The sequence below is a fragment of the Cimex lectularius genome, unplaced genomic scaffold (genome assembly GCF_000648675.2).
Source record: "Cimex lectularius strain Harlan isolate CLEC.00 unplaced genomic scaffold, Clec_2.1 scaffold31, whole genome shotgun sequence".
NCBI classification, from domain to species: domain Eukaryota; kingdom Metazoa; phylum Arthropoda; class Insecta; order Hemiptera; family Cimicidae; genus Cimex; species Cimex lectularius.
This window is the reverse complement of record NW_019392645.1, coordinates 1192867-1214376: the sequence shown is the minus strand read 5'-3', so window position 1 is coordinate 1214376 and position 21510 is coordinate 1192867. Positions and strand designations below refer to the sequence as shown.

Sequence of the window (21510 nt, the reverse complement as noted above, 5' to 3'; positions counted from 1 at the left end):
GTACTTCGATGTAGAAGCGAAAAAAGACGGTGCCAAAGCAAAAAAGAACGCAGCTTTATCTGAAGTCTAAAGAATCGAATATTCCTCGAATATTGCTGGGTTTTCCTCAACTAACCCACCTGATTCCATCCCAACGTTTCATTTTTGTCTTTACCTCATACTTGGTTGTGTACATAAAACGAAATTAGGGTGAACGAGGTTTTTACAACGAACGGCCAGATGGGGTATCCACTCGGACACCGACTTCCCATCTCAACCCACAACCTTTTGAATTTTCCCTCCTTTTTGCCATTTTTCAAATGTGTAATCAGAATTTGATCCTCAGTGACATATGAATTGACCACGGGGAGCTGTTAGTGAAGTTATACTTCGTTTTACTTATTAAATCCATTATATTTCGTGGTCTATTGTCCAAATTACTTCTTTCAATTAATTAATCTTTTTACGTAAGGTTTTGGTTGAAATGAAAAAGCTAGGGCCACGAGCGGGATTCGAACCCACGACCTTCGGCTAAATACGCCGCTGCTCTACCAGTTGAGCTATCGTGACTTCGATCCACTCGGACACCAAAATGGCAAAAAGGTAGAGGATGGGGAGTTGGTGCCCGAAGTGGATCGAAGTCACGATAGCTCAAGTGGTACACCAGCGGCGTATTTAGCGGAAAGTCGTGGGTTCAAATCCCGCTCGTGGCACTAGCTTTTACATTTCAGCCAAAGCCTTACATAAAAAGATTAATATGTAAAAGGGTAATGGAAAAATATTGAGTACTGTCTAATCTATTTTATTATTTAGTAGTACTAATAATCTATTGTATAATTATAAAATAAATAAATGCAGTAAAAGAAAATACAACTTTTTCGAAAATTGACTGTTCAAACTGACTCCTAATAGTATCGATAGTAGATTAGATTATCGCTATTTCTTAAACATCGAAATATCGATAGTGTTATCGATTATTTCCTATCTCTAGGTCCCAGACCGGTCGGATAGAGGAGACGGTTGATAAAGGAGCCTATTCAGCGGGGTTTAATTTTATAAATAACTTGGGCTCCACAGACCACCTCCCCGTCGTCGAGTCGGAAATAAATTTAAATGCAGTTTCTTTTATGTTTCACGTTTGCCGGGGCGGAAACGGTTCTATTTTCCTCGTAATTATATCGAACGAAATTGTTAATTGAACGAAATGGCGACGGAATTCGGGACTGGGAAATCAATTTTCATATTGGCCATAGTCGCGGGTTGTTTTGCCATACTTTGGCCGAATATTTTCTATCCCATGATAGTCGGAAACACAGCTACGAAAGGACAACAAGCCAGCAACGGAAACGGTAAGTGAGAGTCGTCGGAATCATTTTCGATATAATAAAATATAATAAATAAATAACTTCGTCCTACTCTCATCTCAGTCTAATTATAGGGATGTCCAGGCCCGGCACGTACGTGTCTGTAGATTGCACGCGTTTTGGCAAAACCCCATTGAAATGTTGTTTTTTTCGGCCTAGTTATTTTATTATTCTGCATTCGAACTGCCCACCCCTGGATGCATTTCGGTTCCTTTCATATTTGGACGTTGGAGAGAAATTTGAGTGATTTTCTTGATTTCTCCACCTTTGACCGAGTGTAAACAATACATTTTACCTTGAAGCTTCTCAGTTTCCAAGTTTAAAAGGACCGTGACTATTTTTGGCTCAAAAAAACGAGTCCTCTCCAAATATACACTGACAGGCAAAAAATTCCACCCACTTGTAATATAACTTATTAGTAAATATTTTTTTATATCAAAGTTTCACGTATTTTAACGTTTAATAATTGAGTCTTTGTCTAAAAAAGTTAATTGCTAAGGAAAATGAAAAAAAGACGGACAGATAAAATTTGTTTTCGATTTTTAATTAACATTTTAAATTTCCTCCTCTTGCCTTAATTAAATCTCGAAGACCCCTCGGCATGCTTTCTGCCAGTCTGGTAATGTCTCTTTGCTGGAGGTTGATCATTCTTCAGGAAGAGACCTTTCAAGATCGTGGAGTGTATGAGGAGGTGATGGACGTGATTCGTTTTTTGACGTTATCCCATAAATACATCATGGGGAAACGGGAATCAAACGATGGGGTTGAAGTCTGGAGAACTGGTGGCCAGGCTAAGACCCTGATTTTATACTGTTGAAAGTATGTACTATGCGAGCGACATGCGGACAGGCATTATCGTGCATTAGAACAGGATTGTTGCTGATTTCATTGAGGATAGGCAACATGATGTTCCACAATTTCATCCACATAGTGAATGGCCGTCAAAGACCCTCCACGAACAACAACCAACTCTGTGCGACTCTCCATTGAAATTCCAGTCTACATTTACCCAAGGGTGTTTAGACTTTAAACCTTTCTGTATTTCACTTTACTTCAGACTGTGTCAATTGTAGATTCCTTTATCGTCTTACTTAACAAGGAGCGATTTGTTTTTTGCTATTGAGACTGTCATAGCCAAGGTATCCAAATCTTGCTTGTCATGCTAGCAGTTTGGGTCGAATTCCAACATAACTCTAGGAAATTTTCTGAACATCCCCAAGACACCCACCTTTCCATCTCATAACATAGTATTTTTATTTTTTGTGCAATTTCCTTTTTGTACCAACACCCTTGGATATAGTGGCAAGGGATCACTTTACTATATATTTATCTTTTTAATTTCCTCATATAAATTTTCAAGTCCTCTTCGAAACCAAAACTGCTGCTAGCATGGCTGATACAAAATTCAGATTGCCGTAAATGACACAGCCACCACAGTCTACACACGGACAAACCAAATGGCTCACTGATTAAGTGAAGACCACAAAGAGAAACAATAGAGACAGTCTGAATATAAGTAATTCCTGGAATACAGGACGCCTAAAATCCAAACACACTTGGGTATAGGTATAGTGGAGAACAGGTCACATCACTACAATTTTTTAAAAATTATTCTCATTTTCTCTTCTATTTAGAATTCCCTTCTCCTACAGCAGACTCAAATGACAAACTCAGTATATATGAAGATATTTATATAATCGATATTTGTAGTTGTAAATATCAAATAAACATAATGAATAAATAAAAAATTATTCTCGTATAAAATTCCCTCCATTATGTCATGATTCAAACCCAGAACTGCTAACATGAAAAAATAAGATTCGAATGCGCTAAATTACTCAGCTACCATAGTATGCACACAGACGAAAACAAAAACAAATGGCTCAGTAATTGAGTGGAGACCTTAAATTAGAGAGATCATAGATCCTTATTATTTTTGACAGTTCCAGTATATCAGGAGAAGTATGGAAGATGAAGATGTTTAAATACTGAAACACAACTGACAAACAACTAGCAAGAATAAGTATACTAGGATGTTCAGGAACAATCAGTCTTTTCAGTTTCATCACCTTGCAAACCTTGCCCACATTTGTATAAATCTTTGGTTACAATTTATGTTAAAAACGTATTTCTATTGCTTGTAATTAAATGTTATTGGGCAAAGCCATCAACATTTTTGTTTCTCTATATTTCTCACATACATTTTTTACTTGTATATACATTTTCATGAAACAATTTAATTTGCATAAGAACTGGAACATCTGGTTTTCAAAACAAGAAATATTATAAAATAAATTAAATTAATGTATACTTGTTTGAAAAGTAGGTTTTATATATTCACCAAAATTTTTGCTGGGTAGCTGGGCTTACTCATTGAAGGTAAAATGAAATATAACCCTGGAAAAATTTGAACTATAGCTGTTTTTCTTTTTATTTTCACTTATGTCAGGTTTGAAAATTAAATTATTTCTTATATGAAAAAATTGGTTGTGATGTAAACTCAGCACGATGAATTTTGAAATATAATGAACCGTGCTGATAAACTTATATTCAGTTAATTTTTTTTAACCTTTATTTATCATGAACTTTCTTTTTCCAGGATGTTGCGATGTTATTTTTGATACGGATGTCAATGCTATTAAACTGATGACCGAATTGTGCGAAAGGATTTTAAGTCGTGAAAACGAGTTTGATAAGAAATTTCTTTTTGCTTTTCAACAAGGAAAGCTAACGAAAGAAATTGTTCACACTTGCCAAAAAACCGTCTTGGACAAGTGTGATGTCGACATAACAGAATTTCTGAATGAAAAAGTCCTCTTAGGAAAATCCTATAAACAAATGTTGGATGAAATTAGATCTTTAAACAGCTCACTATGTTTAAAGCGGTCTTTTGGTATTTCGTTTAAACAAATTGGTCTCCCACGGACGGTTCGCATTTGGGGCATTAATCAACCAAGTAAGCGGTTTTTGTGTTGTGTGATGTTTGGTTTGTCTTTTCTAATTTCATTAATATATGCTGTGTGGCGTCTGTCGCTTTGTATAACTTTATTTCAGTTTATAAAGCAATGTTAAGAAACACATTTATAGTATTTATACAGTTTATAGTTTGATACTTTTTTAAAGAAAAAATAATAAAGAATGACGTTTCGTTTGTAAAATCTTAGTTAACACCAGATAATGGTACAAACAGTTGACATTAGCCATGAGCCTGATTTAGAACATTAACACTAAAAGATATTTTTGTAATATTAATTATTCCAGTTTGTGTAGCTTGTGTGGAGTCAATTTTGTTAACAGAAAACAGTAAAATGATGAAACTGTTGGCATTATCTAATATCTACCATATATGAGAACATTTGGTTATTTAATGTGCGTTTAATAAACATTTTAAAAAATTACTTTCAATTTTCAGAGCACTTAAGGCAAGAACGTCCACCACATTTACATCCTGAATTTCTGCATCCAGCGTTAAGAGAAAAAGGAAGAGCAATTCCACAATCCCATGTTGTACCTAAAATCAAACAGCAAGAAGGACGGGTACTTTAATGGATAACAATTATTATTGGCTATTACCGTCATATCAATGAAAATTCCCATTATTTTAGCCTGGACCTTTACCAGGAATTCGACCTCCAATGGGTGGTGCAGGTCATGTCGTTCCTCCTCCTAAAGGTAGTGGAACTATGGGTATTGTCATGCCAATGTACACAATCGGGATAGTCGTCTTTTTCCTTTATACTATGATGAAGGTTTGTAAGATTAGTTTGGAATTTTATGAAATATTATTTATAAAACATTTTTTTCCAGATATTATTCAAGAAATCTGATAGTACATCGGGATATGAAGGATTTTCCCCTGACCCTGATTTCCAGAGAGTTGTATTTGGTGAACGCGTTGTTCATAAAGGTTTCGCTAATGGAAAAGAGAGTGAAGACACAACTAAATTAGGTAATTTCTAATTAAATATAAAATATTTTATTAAGGGGGCATTAGCGAGCCACATGCACAAAGTAAACACAAATCAAAATCAACAGCCTAAATATGTTCTTCAAAAATAATAAACCATTTTCTGTGCATGAATAAATTCTACACTATTATAAACATATTTACTTATTATCTTTTTACATTTTGGCACTCAAGGGCGGCGGGAACGAGATACAAGTAAGTTATAACCGTTATTAATATTAACTGTAAAAATAATTCCTTGAGAAAACTTAATATTTATATTCCACATAAATATTCTGCTAGATATATTTTTGCAACAAATTTGAATTATTAAAACGGTCTGATACAGGCATTTAATTGATCATCTTAAACATATTTTTGTAATTTTATTTGACATGACATTTGGTCAGTAAGACTTTTTTAATAAATTCCCCCCTCACGTATACAGACATTCATTGATGTCTTTTTGAAATTTGAATAAACTTTTATTATATTGCACAAGCCCTTTAGGTAATGAAATCATGGGAGTTGTATTACACAGGATGTGTTTTTCAGAGTTGTTAAGTCTCAATGCATATGATTTCAGGGCAGTCTGGATCATCATTATTTCTTTTTCATCATTGCTTCTATGGTTTTGATTTTTGCACCATTTGGTAGTGGGTCCATTTTGACCTGTTGATCAATTAGATGTGTGGTTTCCTCTTATCTCATCTACCACGATGTTGATTTTCTGGCATAGATTGCTGGTTGTCTTAAAACATGCTTGATCTTTAAGATTGATAGGCCTCTTTAAATCAGTTTTTATAAACCAATTGATCATCATGTTGATCCCTTTTATTTCTGAGGACGCTTTGTTGACAGTCATCCACAAACGTTTTCTGTCTTAAGGTTTCTTCATATGTCATATTTTCTCACTCTATTTTTGTATCTTTCACTTTACAAGAATTGTTTCCATTCATTTATTTCTAGCAGTTTTTCTATCCAAGAAATTGTTAAACATATGGAGCCTTCATAAGGCTGCCAAAAAGGACTGAATGATTTCCCTTATTTTAAGCTATATTTTAACTTTTTTTTTTATATATCTGCATTTTAGGTATGTTGGGGTGGTGATAGTAGTGTTAATTTAGCCGTAGGGAGTGTTAAAAAAGATAAGGGAGAATTTATATATTTTACTTCATTCTATAAATATAAATAATTATATCATAAATATGTGCATGTATAAAATGACCCCAAAAATTGAACTTTCACACAATTTTATTTTCTCGTATTTGATATATGATGTGATTGATATTTATTTTTGTTGTCACCTTGTTAGAAAGAAATATTTAATTAGAAAATGTTTGTTTTTCTGAATTTCCCTTCTTGATTAGAGTTTACGAGTGACATCTATATAAATATATACTTTTTTCTTCTTTTTTTATTATAGCTATTCATTGCTAAGTGATTTTGTAGGAGACAGGAGAATGGTTCTTATTTAAAATTTCTTTTATTAAGTTTCTATTTCTTACATTGTTAAATAATTTCTTATACTCTTGGCTGTTTCTTTAAGCCTACATCATTAGTTACCTTATTTTGTATACGTATCAAGTCGATTGATTAACAGTAGGTCGTAATTTGTGCAGTTGTGTAATCGTAAAAATTAAATGGTATTTTGGAATTATATTAATTGGCTTTGGTTGTAATTATTAATTTGTTCATGCTTGTTAACACTCATGGAATCTATTTTGAAATTTTAAAATCATTATGCTTGATAAATTTGTGAAGCTTCTGTTGTTTCTTGTAACAACTTGTCTGTTTACTTGCTTGCAATTTTTAGCCGTAAAAAATAATACAATACCCAGAAAAATAATTAAATTGGCTATACTAATTTATAAAATACTTAGAAATAAATTTGAATATATGCACACGATGGTCAAGCTCTTGGCAGTTTTACTTTCAATTCTTAAAACTTGTTTTGTTTCTTGCATTTTAGCCTGATATCTGAATTAAAGTTGCTGTAATGTGTGTATTTAGGAGTGTTGTGCCATATATATTTAGATTTTATTTAAACTAATATTATAATGATTTAGTGAATTTACAAAACAGGTTTGGCTTCATTTCATTTGATTTTTATTATTTGGATAGTTTCTCATGTAATTTGCTCTCCTACTTAAAATATATATGGCATTTACTAATAAGTATATCAGTAATTGTGAATGAATCAACATATTGAATAGTTTGGGAGGGAGAGAGCGAATGTGAAAGAAGGCGAGTAATAATGTAATTTAAAAATTAATTTGTTTTACATTATGTAGTAGTTACCGGTTTTATCACAAATTATTTAAAAATAGTTGTCGATGGTTAGGCTTCATTAACCCTAGTTATAAATTATTTAATCATCGAAGAAATTATGCTATTTGATGAATGGTCACTAATGATTTATTTCAGAAAATACCAATATTTCGTCTTTAAAAATCATTTGTTTGATATCATATTACAACTATTATTATGTTTAATAGAACAGTTGCATTATTGTGAATATAATAATTTTCTAATATATATAAATTTAATTAAATATTTAATAATTTTCTATGCACAAACATTCTAAAAAAATTAACTTGTTTTGTTCTATTTTTAATTTTAATAAATAAATTTATTAAAATGAAGAAGTAAAATGTTTCTGTACATTAACAAATTAATGGCTATAAATACGAATTTTCTTTTAAAGAAATTATTTTTATCCACTAATCTATTTGTTTTACATTGGGCTGGCAAGAAAGTTATGTTACTTTGTATTATTATTATTACTATTATTATTGTTATTTTGGTATTTACATCCATTTTTTTATTTGTTCATTCAAGGCAAGAACTGATTACTATAGAATCCTGCACTTTTAGTTCATAACATTTTAAGACAAACCTAATTTGATTGAAATTTTTTTTTCTTTTAAAATTGATCTTTTATTTATTCTTCCAATTTTAAGCAAGTACCTTACAAATTTTATGGCTGAATGGTGTTTTTGCCAAGGTCCAGTTTTAGTGACTCAAAAAACGCCGGGACACACATTGTACTCAAGACTGATATGAAATCACGTATAGAAATAAAAAATGTATTTAAATTAGAGAAATGTGTTAATAAGAGAAGGAAAAGGAAGGCAAGTGGGAAAAGAAAGCAGGTCCGTTCAAAGTAGTTGGAAACCTTTCTAAACCATAAGCCATTCTTTTTTAATTTAATTTTCTTTAATTTTGTTAAATTATTTAACTGACAACTAACGGGCTCAGTCAGACAGTGCCAAGAGGTATGGGATTATAGCAGATTGTTGAATTAGCAATTGTTTCTATGGCGCCCAACACTCAGCCAATTCATTGTCGGTAACGGTGCGGTAATGTGTGTCCCAAGGTTCCAAGCCTTTGTATTTCATTGTTTTTATATACTCAATGACTAGAATGTTCTTTTATGAATAAAAAATTATTTCTCATTCAAATATTCAAACAACTCATTTCTTTTGTTTATGTTACGTCTTTCTTTGGTGTTACTTGAATATTGAAAAGTGAAGTAATAATTGTGATTATTCTCTAATTAAAAAACAGTAAAACAAAAATTTTAAGTCACTTTCTTGCTAAACCGATATTGAGTGGAAATTGTATGAAGGAGAATTAGAAGCTTTATTTTAAGTATAGGGTGGGGTTAACAATTACAGGGGACTTGGAACTGGATTTGTTGAAGAAGCGGCTACAAGAGACAGAAAAAGCAATGGAGCGTATAGTTGCAAAGATGATGTCACTGCCACACAACAACCATTCTGAGGTATCCCTTCCTTATGGGTTCTCCTTCGTACATTCTTTCTTTATTTTTATATTTGATGTGATTGATTTTTAAAAGTAGTTTGGAATAGCTTGTTATTGTATGTTAACAAGAAAACCTAAAAACATCACTTATATGTGATTGTGTGATTTTTCACACAAAATCCAGAGTATGCACTTTCAAATATGGAGCTTCTGTGATATGATTGATTGCATGATTTCAATACAATTATATTTCATTATACTTCCTTTGCCAGTATTTTGTTTTTGTATTTAACATTAGGTTAAAAAAAAATGCTTTTTTTAATGTTTATAAACAACTTAATTTCAAAATAGTTGTTCAAGGGAAAATAATTAGTTTGTTCACCTGAAATGGTTCTTACCATTCAAGTATTATGAAAGGATTTTGTATAATTGCATACCAGTTTAAAATTAAGTTGGTCACTAAGGGTTTTTTTTCTCAACTCTCTTGGTGAACAATTTAAATTTAAAAAATAAATAAAAAGTAAAACAAAAAAACGATGACAATGCCTTTGTATTATGTGTAGTGACATGCCTCCACATCAATGTATTCAGTACATTGCATTTTGTTTTGCTAATGAGTTATTGAAGATGTTTCCAGTTAATCTAATTTTTTCAATATATTTATTTAAATCAGTAGAAATAATTACATCAATTTCTTTTCATTTATCCTTTATTATTTAGTAGTTAAAGATGAAATGATGACAGATGTGATCTACACAATTCACAGGTGTTTCTTTCGATAATTATAATTAACCTTTTGTAACTTCTAATTAGCCCGTTTTATTTTTTATCTTAATACTTTAACAGTAATTAAAATAATTCCAAATTACCCTTCTTTAAAACATTAAAAAAAACTTAGGAGATGGTATGAAATATAAACATCTAAATTAAAATTCCTGCATTGTTGCAATTTTTTAACTACAAAATAATTGGAATCTTATAAGAAAACAGTAAATTATTTACAATTAAAATTAAAAATTCTAAAAAAAATAAACGAGCCTTCTTTTAATTTAATTTTTTTCTTCAAAAATATTAAATGGGTTTTTAGCTAAAATACTTCATAGAAGTTAATAACTATTAAATTTAAAGTTTGTATAAAAGTAAATATAAAAACAAATGATTCTTCTAATAATTCGAGATTTTTTAAAATCTAAAATAATTTTTTTGGAAACCAGTTTTTGTATTGTAAAAAACATGAATTAAAATACGAATCATTTTTTGTTTTTAATCAATTATTTTAACTTCCATGTGCTTTATAAGAGCCCCACTTATTTTATATTTAAACAAAACTCATAAAAACTCAGACGTTATACTTTACATTCCTTACCATCTCCTAAGTTTTTTTAAGCTTTAAAGAAAGTGTTAGTTTGAAATTTAAAAAAAAAGGAGATGTGAAATTTAAAAAAAGGTTAATTTGAAGTTTAAAAAAGTTGAGTTTGAAGTAAAAAGGTTTCATTTGAAATTTTAAAAAAGCTCATCTAAGTTAAATATGGTTAATTTGATGTTAAAAAGGATTAATTTGATAAACCTTAAAGATGACAATCGGTCATGATTGCATAATCATAATATATTAGGGACGTTGTGTTCAGGATGTTTAAATTATCATTTTCAGCACTATATCTTGGGTGGCCTTTTTTCTCCCTCTCTACTGTTTAATAGAATTTTTGTTCAACTTAAGTAAGATTTATTTTGCAGTATAATGCCCAAAATTTAATGAATGGGCAGAGTGCACTACTCCTCCTCCAGTTACACATTCATTTTTTTCTTTTTATTTATATTTTTGCGTTTGTTTATATGTTCACATTTAGAACTATAGATGTTAGTGTACAGAAACAACCAGGAGTAATAGAAAAGAAATTCCACCATTTTTCATTCTATTGTCTCTACTCTCAGGCTTACCATCCAATAGGATTATTATTATCATTCTTCTATGTGTAAACGACATACTACTAGATGTACCATAGGTTCTTGTAATTTGATAAATTTATTTTTCTTTGTGGATCTTATTTTCCCAATTGGCCTTATGGTTAGATTCCTACAACTATAATTCAATGATATAAATTTTGGATGTGTTTGTGATGGCAAATATTTTACAGAAATGTAGTTAGTATAAAAACTACATTTTTTACAATGGCATAATCATTATTATAACTTGCTTGGGCACTTTTATAGTGCTTACAGTAGCAATAGATTGATTCATAAGGTTAGTGGTACATTTACTTTTGCTACGCTTTTTTCCGTACTGAAGTGTCTTTTTTTTACTATTATTCCGTGTGCAGTACAATAACAAATATTGTAAGCAAATACTTGGTATTTATTGCATTGTTCTTTAAGAATTTTGTTTTCTTTTCACATTATACACAGTTTGCTATTATTAGGGATAGGCAATTATCTATTTTTATGCATTGCTTATAATCGTCTATCCAAAATCACTTATAAATTTATTGAAAATTTGTCTTTGAAAAACTTACAGATCTTCTATAGCTAAACAGATTCCCCAAATTTTCCTCCTATGAGTAGTTCCTTATGTTACGTTAAATTTTCATATTTTTTTCACTTACAATATTGCACGGTCTGACTGAAAAAACAAAGTGAGGTGAAGTATTTTTTACGATAGGTTCACATAACCAAATTAGATCTTCTAAAATTCTTACCTGATGTGAATAAATTTTATAAGAATACTAAAAAATTTCAACCCCTTTTTTTTGCTTTTGTTGAAACTGTCGACTTTGGAAACTGAGGGACACTAGGTTGGTGATAATTGCAATTTTCAAAATTGAAAAAATATATCAATAGAAATTTTTCACCCACAAAAATGATTTAGGAAATTATTACATTACGTATTGCTTAATATAAAGAGGTTTTTGTTATATGATAAATTAATTAATCTAATTTGATAGCTAATTTCACATTTACTTCAGTTGGACATTAACATGTTGACTGCGTTCTATATTTGGCCATTTTAAAACAATTTTTTTTTTTTTTTAATTTTATTACGTTTATCTGTGATATAAATTATTTAATGCAACAGTTGGGTACCCCGTAAATGAAATATGCAGCCCTCAGAATATTCAATTTTGGTGTGTAGTTGAATAAAAATTGTTTTTTTCTACAAAAAATGTTTCTTTGTTTTATGCAATCATTCAAAATTGTTAAATAATTAATGAAATAACAAACACATACACTGAAAAGTAAATTATGCCGTTTTCACAAAATAAATGTAAAAAATCACTTCCAATTGAAAAACAAAAAAAATGGAAACGGCAATAGCCAGTGACACTTTTGACCTTTTTGATGTGGCCCTAGGAATTTCGCATGGAATTATGTAGTGGGTGAAGTGGAGGGAGAGTTTAAAAAATATAAATGGGAAAGTGTAGACTGTGCACTCAGAAGGTCAGTTGTCACAACATGCATGTCTTATGCTGTCAATGTGTTAAATAAAATCAGTATTCAAAAAATTCAGCTCAGAAAAAGTCAAACCTTCATGTTGTTTGGTCATTTCTAATCTTTTTGGTCTGCCTTTCCTTGGTTTGGTCAATTAATATTTGGCTATTTTTTCTTGGCAGTTTTAGTTGAGTTATTCATGTATAATTATATAAATGTCTTGTCATAGAGGGCTGCTTAATGTCCAACTATCTGTTTGGTGTTGCAGGCAAGAGGTTAAACCACTTTTCAATATTTTATCAAATGTTTCTATAAAATTATTATTATTATTATTATTATTTTAAAAAGTGGCAAATTGTAACTATAATATCTTTGAATTTAAACTTTGTAAAAATATGATCGGAATATTTTCATCCTTTCAAAAAGTGTCATTATGATTGTATGTTTTGCTTAGTCGTTTCGGCAATCACAGGCCTTGTTGAAGAAGTCAACCGGCAAATACGCTCAGATGAAGCAAAGCTCCCTTATGAAAAGGTACAGATGCAGTTAAATCCATCCTTTGAAGCCTCCATTCCTTGATTTTTTTTTATTTTGTCACCATTTGATAAAAATTCAGTCTAACCTGTTCCAGCTTCGTGTTTCGCTAATATAACTTGAAGAAAATAATTAAATTTTGTTTCTCTTAATTCTGTAAGCCACTTTGATTCAATTTTTTTAATGCTGTTAACGATTTCATTACAAATTGATGAAATTTAATATTTTTGAACTTTAACACATTTTGGTTTAAAAACTTTTTTTGAGGGTTTTTTTTCTCTCTTTTTCATATATTATCCTTGTAATTTTTGCCTTTATTAATGGCTGAAAATTTGAATTTTTTCTAATATTAGTTTTACTATTTGTTTTGGGCTTACCAAAATCCTGCATTGCTTTAACTAGATTACCGATCAATTGAACAGTGTTTGTACAGTGCACTGGCATACTATAGATTTTGTTTTTATATTTAACATTGCATTATACATACATTTTATTGTACAGTTGAAGGTATTTACAAATTTAAAATATGTTTTTTTTCTCTCTTTAGTTAACCACACCATTTTTCTATGTTGAATTTGATAAGCTTAAAATATATTTGCAAAATTATTAATTTCACTTTTTGTTGAACAGTGGAGGAAAGGAGAAATATTTTAAATTTAATTTGTCTTTTGATAAGGTTAAAATATATTTGCAAAATTATTAATTTCACTTTTTGTTGAACAGTGGAGGAGAGGAGAAATATTTTAAATTCAATTTGTCTAGTCGAAGGATGTTTTTTTAATAGATATATAAAACTATTTATGTCACATTTTTAATCGATTAAATTATCATTATTGTCTTATTTCTCTTTTATTTTAGTTGTATAATAACATTGTTCGAGATTTTGTTTTAATACTTTCTCAGGTGATGCACATTTGTTGTTTCATAATGGGAAAACGCTTTTCTTTTAATTTATTATAATTCAATTGATTTTCCTAGATAAAATATTTATCTTGATTTTTCATTTATTTTGGTATAATGATTACATACTAAAATTAACAAGTTGTTTTCCTCCAAATTTTTATATTTGTGTCAATAGTGCATTTGCATGCTTTTTTTCTAGGATGTGTATTGACTGTAAATATGGGTGTTTTATTGCATTTTTAAAGTATATATTTTTTAATCGCCATATTTTGTTTAAACAGGGAAAAACAGTAAAAATGCATTTAATAAAATACAAACGGCAGAATTTTCTACATTTCTTAAAATTATATAATTTAAAAAATGTTAGTTTAGCATTATATGAACATGATTCTTGAATATATTATCAGTCCGGTTTTAAGGGAAAAAATGTATTAATTGATTAAAAAGAAATATTCATTGTTTTTATTGCTGTTTTAATGGTAGCCAGTAAGGCTACATTCGCACTCAACAACAAGTCAGCCGATATTTTATGTTAAATAGTTATTAGTAAGGCCCTACTCACACGGTGATGCTCAAGTCTCTGAGAGACTGAGATACTCAGCGGCAAAAAGACCACGTTAATTAGGTGGAGTCACTCAGACGGGTGAACTTCAGTACCAGCAAGACACTGCCACGTTGTTGTTTTTTTCTTTCTTTTTTCTTTGTGCAATGTTCAATTTAAAAACTGTGCTGAAGTAGAAATTTCAGATATTATACAAATGCAAGTTGAAAGGACTTACAATTTATAGTTTTTTGATTTAAGGATGAACACAAAACTTTCTCACTTTTATTGTTTTTAATGGTAATAATAATAGTGGATATCATCACTACTAGAATTCCTAGACATTGTATAGAGGATTAAGTGCACAACAAAGCGTACTTGATACTACTTTGCCAACACCAATATAAAACTGATTAATTTTCTACTCAAACTGCAAGCAACTTGGCAATACGGGCTACTCGAGACATTCTGGTCACCCAGTCTCCTTGGTTGTCAGGCAGCTAGTGACCAAATTTGCATATCCCCATGTGAGTAAGCCCAAAAACATTAAATCCAGTGGGTGGTAAATGGATTTTTATCAGACAGTGTCGGCTCGACTTTGTAGTAGTGAGTGTGCCCATAAGTTTTACATATTACACAATTTTTATTTTGCTGCTGAGCATGTTGAGAAACGGATATAAGAATATTTTTGTGATGGTAATTGAAATAAAAATTAAATATTTAAAAGTTGGTAAAATGGGACAGAATTATTTAATACTAATAAATAAATTATATATATATATAATTTTTTTTTTAATTAGATAGTAAAATTTATGACATTTTATTTTCTACTTGGTATATTTAGCAATATTAGGACCTTTCCTTAGTTTAGTTTATATGATTTATTGCTACATAATATTTTAATTTGACATTACTAATTTATCTACATCTGAACAGGTGGATGAAATTTCTCAGCTCTGTATCTTGCCATTGAATGCTATCTTTCAGTCAGAAATTCAGTTAAAATTTGGTTTGATGGCTTAATTGTTCAAGATTTTTTAATTTTTTTTCTCGTAACTGATGGAACAATAATCAAAGAACAATGACATTACTAGCTCCATGATGCAAAGATACAGAAACAAATGTGACAGAAATGCCGTCCAATGCTAAAGTGTTAAAACCACGGTCAAATTACAGCATATGTTTTATTGCCCGGCAAATGTCATTGAGTGTGAAAGAGGCCCAAGGGTGGTTTTTTTTTTTTTTTTTTTTTTTTTTTTTTTTTTTTTTTTTTTTTTTTTTTTTTCTCCCACCGGTTAATTTAAAGTAATAATTTTTTTTTCCAAAGTGCCTACAGTACTTGCATTTGCATATTTAAGAATCCATGTTGATGTAGTATGAAGATACTAGGCATGTTTAAGTAGATTTGTTGACCGTTTTAGTAGAAAGAATTATATCTTTTGCATTTTATATTGTCTTATTTTTGAGTATTATAAAATTAAACCATTGCCCCCCCCCTTGCTCAGCTTTCATCCAATTTATAAAAGCTTTTAAGTTTGGCTATTTTCCCTTTAATGCAAAAAAAAAAAAAGACAATTACATTTCTTATTATGGTTGGAACATAAAAAGATCAGCCGTTCTACAGTGATTCGTCATAATTTAAAATGTTCCGATGTTCTGTTAAACTGCAGGTATAGAATGCAAAAGTAAATAAGCAGTAATCAGTTTTACAATTTTCTTTCTCATTTTACTATAAATAAGTTAGGTTAAATGTGAGTATTAATTTTTAATAAACATTCTTGAATGTGAATTTTATTCAGACAATTTGGTATGAATTTTATTGTCATTAAAAAAAAATCAAATGTATATACAGGTTTTTCTAATGCGCTTCTGTTTGTTTAAATCTTGGGAAAATAGCCATTAATTGACTTACAAAGAGTGAAAGAGAGAGAGAGAGAGAGAAAAAGTTAGTGAGATAGTGAAAGAGAGAGAGTGATTTTTGCTGTTTGTATTCAGGAGGATCATTTAAATAATAAGTCTTTTTATTTAAATAAAACTAGCCGTTGTTTTTTAATTAGTGAACTCACCAATAGTGCATACATATTAAAACAATAATAGTTTTTTTTTATATTTTCTAGTGACACTAATTTATTATTATTATCATTATTAGCATGATATTTACTCCTCTTTTATTTTTAACAATAACTGATGTTTTCCAGTGCTAACTGATATTGTTTTTGTTTGAAATATTTTACACTTTTTTTTCTTTTTTAGAAGGAGAAAGAATTGGAAAAAGAAATAGAACATCTTGTGGACGATGAGGTCAAAAGTCTTGACAAAGAAGAATTTGAAGAAGAGGTGGTGGAAGAGGAAGAAGCAGAAGACACAGGAAAAGGTGTAGTCAAAGTGCTTGGTATGGAGATGACAGAAAGTTGTGAAAAAGGGGCCAAGTGGAGTAGACCGCCGACTCCACTCAGTAGGCCAACCACACCTCAAAATATCTACATTTCAGGTGCCGTACCTTCTCAATCACAATTATTAGTCAGTGATTCGCATACAGAAACAATTCCAGCTGAAGATCATGCAGTTGTACTTACTGGAAAAGTCACACTTTCTCTTATTGGGCTTGAAAACGTAAGATATTTACAGGGGTCCTTTGAATAATTTAAAATTGTAAAGTATAAATTACATTGTTTCTTTTGTCTCAGAAAGAAGGCTATTAATTACTAAATGCATTCTAAATTATTTTTTATGTTTTAGGAGGAAGGATCTGCCTATAAAGTTTCTTCATCGGATCAATTAAGCGAAAATAAAAAAGGTATACCAATTTAAAGATATACAGTGCTCTCTCAGTAATCTGAACTAATTGCTGCAGGGAGTATTTGGATTTCTGAAAAATTTAGATTACAGAGGGTGTTAAAAACTACATACATGTGTATAAAAAAAATTTGCAACACAACATTGTAAAATGTTAAACCTATTTAACCTATATATACTGTAAATTTTTGTTTTAAAAAATCTTCCTTTTTTTAGATTTTCCTCATTGCTTCTTTCTTTTTTTTAAGCTGTAGGTATATTATATTTAACACAAGAAAAACTATATAACTTTCAATGTTTTAGTACCAAAAGGTGAGGATTCACTGAACAAAAGAAAATTCTCAAAAATTCCTACGCTTGTCTTGGTCTTTGTACGGCCGTTCATTCTCTCTCTCTCTCTCTCTCTCTCTCTCTCACACTCTCTCTCTCACACACACACACACACACACACACATTTCCTCCCGATATTGTTTTTTTTCCTTTGCTATTCTCACTTCTTGAATGTTTCCCATTTTGGATGAGCGAGAGAGCACTTATTATTGAATTTACATATGTACAAGGAATATGTCTATTCCTAAAAATCCTAAAAATTGTCTTGATTTGCCCATGTATTTTTAACAGTTTTGAAACTATTTTTCAGATAAAACAGAATGTGAAACTGGCTTGAACAGTGATGAACACCATGACAGTTTTGGCTCTGAGGACTGTAAGTATTTTGAACACATATATATGGGGGAGATAAGACGAGAGAAATTTTAAACATTTAAAACCAAACCTAACCAACATTATTTACATAACAGTTTTCAGGTTACTTTTGGATTCAATTTGTTAAATTGTAATTTATTAACATAAAAATGTATACACTTAAATATTGGATTGTCACACATAAATGTTCATTTGTTGAACAGGAAGCAAATGAAAAATTGCTTATACGCTTATATTCTATTTTACAGACTTATCTGTATATGATTGGAAGTTTCTTTAAATTTGATTCATTTGCCAAAAGTTTTCCTTCAGTAAAGTTGTTTTAGCTGTGAAGAAAACTGATAGTCCATAAGAGACAATTCATGAAGATAAGGGAGTTGTAGGATTTCATAGCAATTGCTATTGCTGTTAAATAAAAATAAGTGTTTGTTACAGATTGTAAACATTTGTTTGTAATCAACGTGGAACTCTAAAATGTGACATTTCATGTGGGACCCATCATTTGAAACATTGTCCGATACATATTTCAATTTCAATTGTATGTGTTTCAGCAAGCAAACTTACGGAAATTGAGAACAAAAAAACTAATATTTCAGCTGATGAACATGAAGAAATAAAGGAAACGAAGGTGTGGATTTTACTTTTAAAAAAAGCTTATTTTAATAGCCAAAATGCATACAATTTTTGTTGTATATTTATTTATTTACGTATTACAACATTTACGTATTTAATTCAATCAACTTAACTTTATTGTTGTTGCACCTTAACGTATTTGTTTATTTTAAATCTATCTCAAATGGGGTTTGATGTTAACATGGTTTAAACAACTACTTAGTGTTACATTAGATCTTGACTTAAACCATAAGACTGCTGACACACTGGAACCAACTACGACTGTGACTTCGGACAACTTAAATGTCCAACTTGAGTTCTCAAATTAAACAAACATGTCAGAGCCGTTTGTCCATGTCAATTTTATATTCCAGTCCATATGATTTTTTTAAGACAATTTCTTTAATTAAAATAATTACTTTTTCTTTGTTCATGGCTACTCACATAAAAACCAAGCTGTTTCACATTCTATGGGAGCTCAAGTCTACGAAAAGTTCAGATTAGCTTGAAAACGTATAGGTCCGCCTCTGGCTGCACCATATTTACTGAGTCACCTCCCTCGCCCATAAAACGTAAAACACTGGGGCCTCAGTACACACACAAACATACGCTGTGACTTTCTCAAGTTTTTTCCTGGTGAACTATCTCGCGGAGACTCTTTCTGCAATTGCCTCTCATAGACTTACAACTAGCCTTCTTTTTTCCAAATCACAAACCTCGAACCCCGTGCTTTTAGTCACTATTCTATTACATTATCACTAAATTGTTTTCCTTAAAAAAATGTAATAATAGTATTGAGATATGTACTGTAAAATATTCCCATCCAGGAGAGGATTTATTTATGGGACCAACGGGAAAATAATTACTACATATGGAATGTGCAAACATTTTTTGTGTGCAAGAATAAATATGTAAATAAATTATATTGAGTTAATATAATTTTGTGAAAAGATTTACATAAATTTAAATAAAATGAAAATTATATATGTTCGGTTCCAGTGTGAGGGGATTGATAACATTCCCATTGGAAAAGTTTCTATGAAGTTGGTCAAATACCGATCAAAAATTGGACATAGTTGGTTCTCCAGTGTGAGAGCAGCCTTAAACATTAGATGAAAAAATGCATGCACATGGATTTTTAAAAAATTAATCTGAAATATAATACATCCACATAATATCCAAATTACATAAATTGTATTGGTTTATTTTTAAAGGACCTTTCTGCAACAAACACAGATGAATTTGATGTAGAGGGAGAACAGGATGACTTAGAGGAAGAGTATGAGGAAGAAGTTGAAGAGGAAGAAGATTTCGAATCAAACGAAGGAAAACAAAAGCACATGGAGACATAAAATTTGAAATTTTGCTAATTGATGCAATTGTTTATAACTTTTGTCAACACTTTTTTTGAAAAAAAATGGATCAAATAAATTGTAAATGTGTTTTATATTGTTAAAGATATGTTAACAATTGAAAAAACTAGTCTCGTAAAGTCAGATAGGTATCATTATGCTTCAGTATTAATTTTGAGGTTGAAGTACACACAGTTTTGAACACTGTAGTTATATTTATTATATTGTGTTATTTTATTTTTATTATTGTTAAATGTGTGTTAATTTGCTAACAGGTTAACACACAGTTACTTGTTTTGTTTGATTGATGTTGTTAATCATAGTGTCATATTTGCCTAAGCAATGATATTAACATATTAGCATTATAAATATAATCAACGATTTAAATTATTAGTGCCAAAACTTTATTGTGATATATTAATATTGAACAGATGTGCTGATTTGACAGCTTTAATAGGATTAGTTCTGACGGGCTTCCTGGGATTTGTTAATCATTTATCTCTCTATTGGGCAATCAGGTTTCAATAATGTTTAGGTACCACCGCTACAACTTCTATTAGTTTCTTGTCATTACGGAACTTTCTTACAGCTGGCTTACTCAGAATTAAAAATCAAATACAATTTCTAATAAAAAAAAACATTGTCATTGTTTATAATAAAAATGTGGATTGTAAATCATTGTTCAATTTATTACTGTTATTGTAAAAAAAAACACGTGGGGGGGAATTATAAGCTGCATCGACATTTGTAAAAAGAAGCAAATTGTAGAGCAATAATCAAAACTGTCTTTTACTTCCATTTATGTAGAGATAAATGTTATATGACTTATTTTATAACCGGATTAGCGTGAAAACTGAAGTCACCGGATTGTGTTGAATTCATACATTTTGCAACTTTGGCCTACATAGATATAAAATATACATGTGATAGAAATAAAATTAATTTTCCTACAATTTTATTTTTTATTTTTAGTACTTTATCATATGTAATAATTTGTACACATTTAGTGACATATCTTTTGTCTGTTCACACGTCCTTTTATTTTTATTTATTTATTTTTTTTAATCGCTGTAAATGATTATTAAATGCAGTAATTTTAATGTGTGTAATTTTACCAGCATTCAAATTGACTTATCTTGCACCAAGTATTGTAAAAAGTATACAAATAATTTTTTTTAAAGAAATAGTCTAATATATAAAAATAAACTATTTTTAATACATCAATCTTAATATTGCATTAAATGGTAACTGTATTGCAAACAAATTGAATTATTTATAAGTAAGATATTAAATAGATATTGATGAATAATATAGATTCATGTGATTTAATGTCAAAAACGAGTTTAATAAATAACTAGTATTGAAAAATACATATTGTTTGTTATTTATTTAGGTTCCGTACCTCAATTCTGCTTGCACAATTAAAATAATGAACATTTAAAAAAAAAATCTTAACTATCTCAAAACCTTGTTATAAAAAAAATTCCTGTTTTTAAGAAGGGCTTTCAACTACTGGCTTATATGAACCCTCGGAGTGCCGGTGTTTTTTACTTGACCTTTACTGTGATGAGCGCTGTGTCAATGTGT

The 21510-nt window shown here is 30.1% G+C and overlaps 1 protein-coding gene across 7 annotated transcripts; it reads left to right on the top strand.

The window, feature by feature from the left end:
* The first annotated feature begins 967 nt into the window (after positions 1–967).
* Positions 968–20527, top strand: LOC106670478 (resistance to inhibitors of cholinesterase protein 3). Of its 7 annotated transcripts, XM_014400884.2 has the most exons (13): positions 968–1328; positions 3943–4299; positions 4756–4880; positions 4949–5092; positions 5151–5292; positions 5485–5505; positions 8970–9076; positions 16712–16850; positions 16950–17071; positions 17198–17255; positions 17895–17960; positions 18511–18587; positions 19786–20527. In XM_014400884.2, exons 1-13 carry the CDS (start codon positions 1184–1186, stop codon positions 19921–19923), a joined length of 1641 nt encoding a protein of 546 aa, XP_014256370.1. In that variant the 5' UTR covers positions 968–1183; the 3' UTR covers positions 19924–20527. The 7 variants fall into 7 exon arrangements, with proteins under 7 accessions (XP_014256370.1, XP_024086186.1, XP_014256367.1 ...); XM_024230418.1 differs by lacking the exon at positions 8970–9076 and adding an exon at positions 12935–13014 and having other exon boundaries at positions 16712–17071; XM_014400881.2 differs by having other exon boundaries at positions 16712–17071.
* Positions 20528–21510: the final 983 nt, after the last annotated feature.

What these genes read in the sequence shown, in the direction of transcription:
- LOC106670478 (XM_014400881.2), top strand. Translation starts at nt 1,184, where the DNA reads ATGGCGACGGAATTCGGGACTGGGAAATCAATTTTCATATTGGCCATA. An exon ending in TGAAGACACAACTAAATTAG is followed by an intron (nt 5,293 to 5,484) that starts GTAATTTCTAAT and finishes TTGGCACTCAAG; the next exon opens with GGCGGCGGGAACGAGATACA. An exon ending in GCGGCGGGAACGAGATACAA is followed by an intron (nt 5,506 to 8,969) that starts GTAAGTTATAAC and finishes TAACAATTACAG; the next exon opens with GGGACTTGGAACTGGATTTG.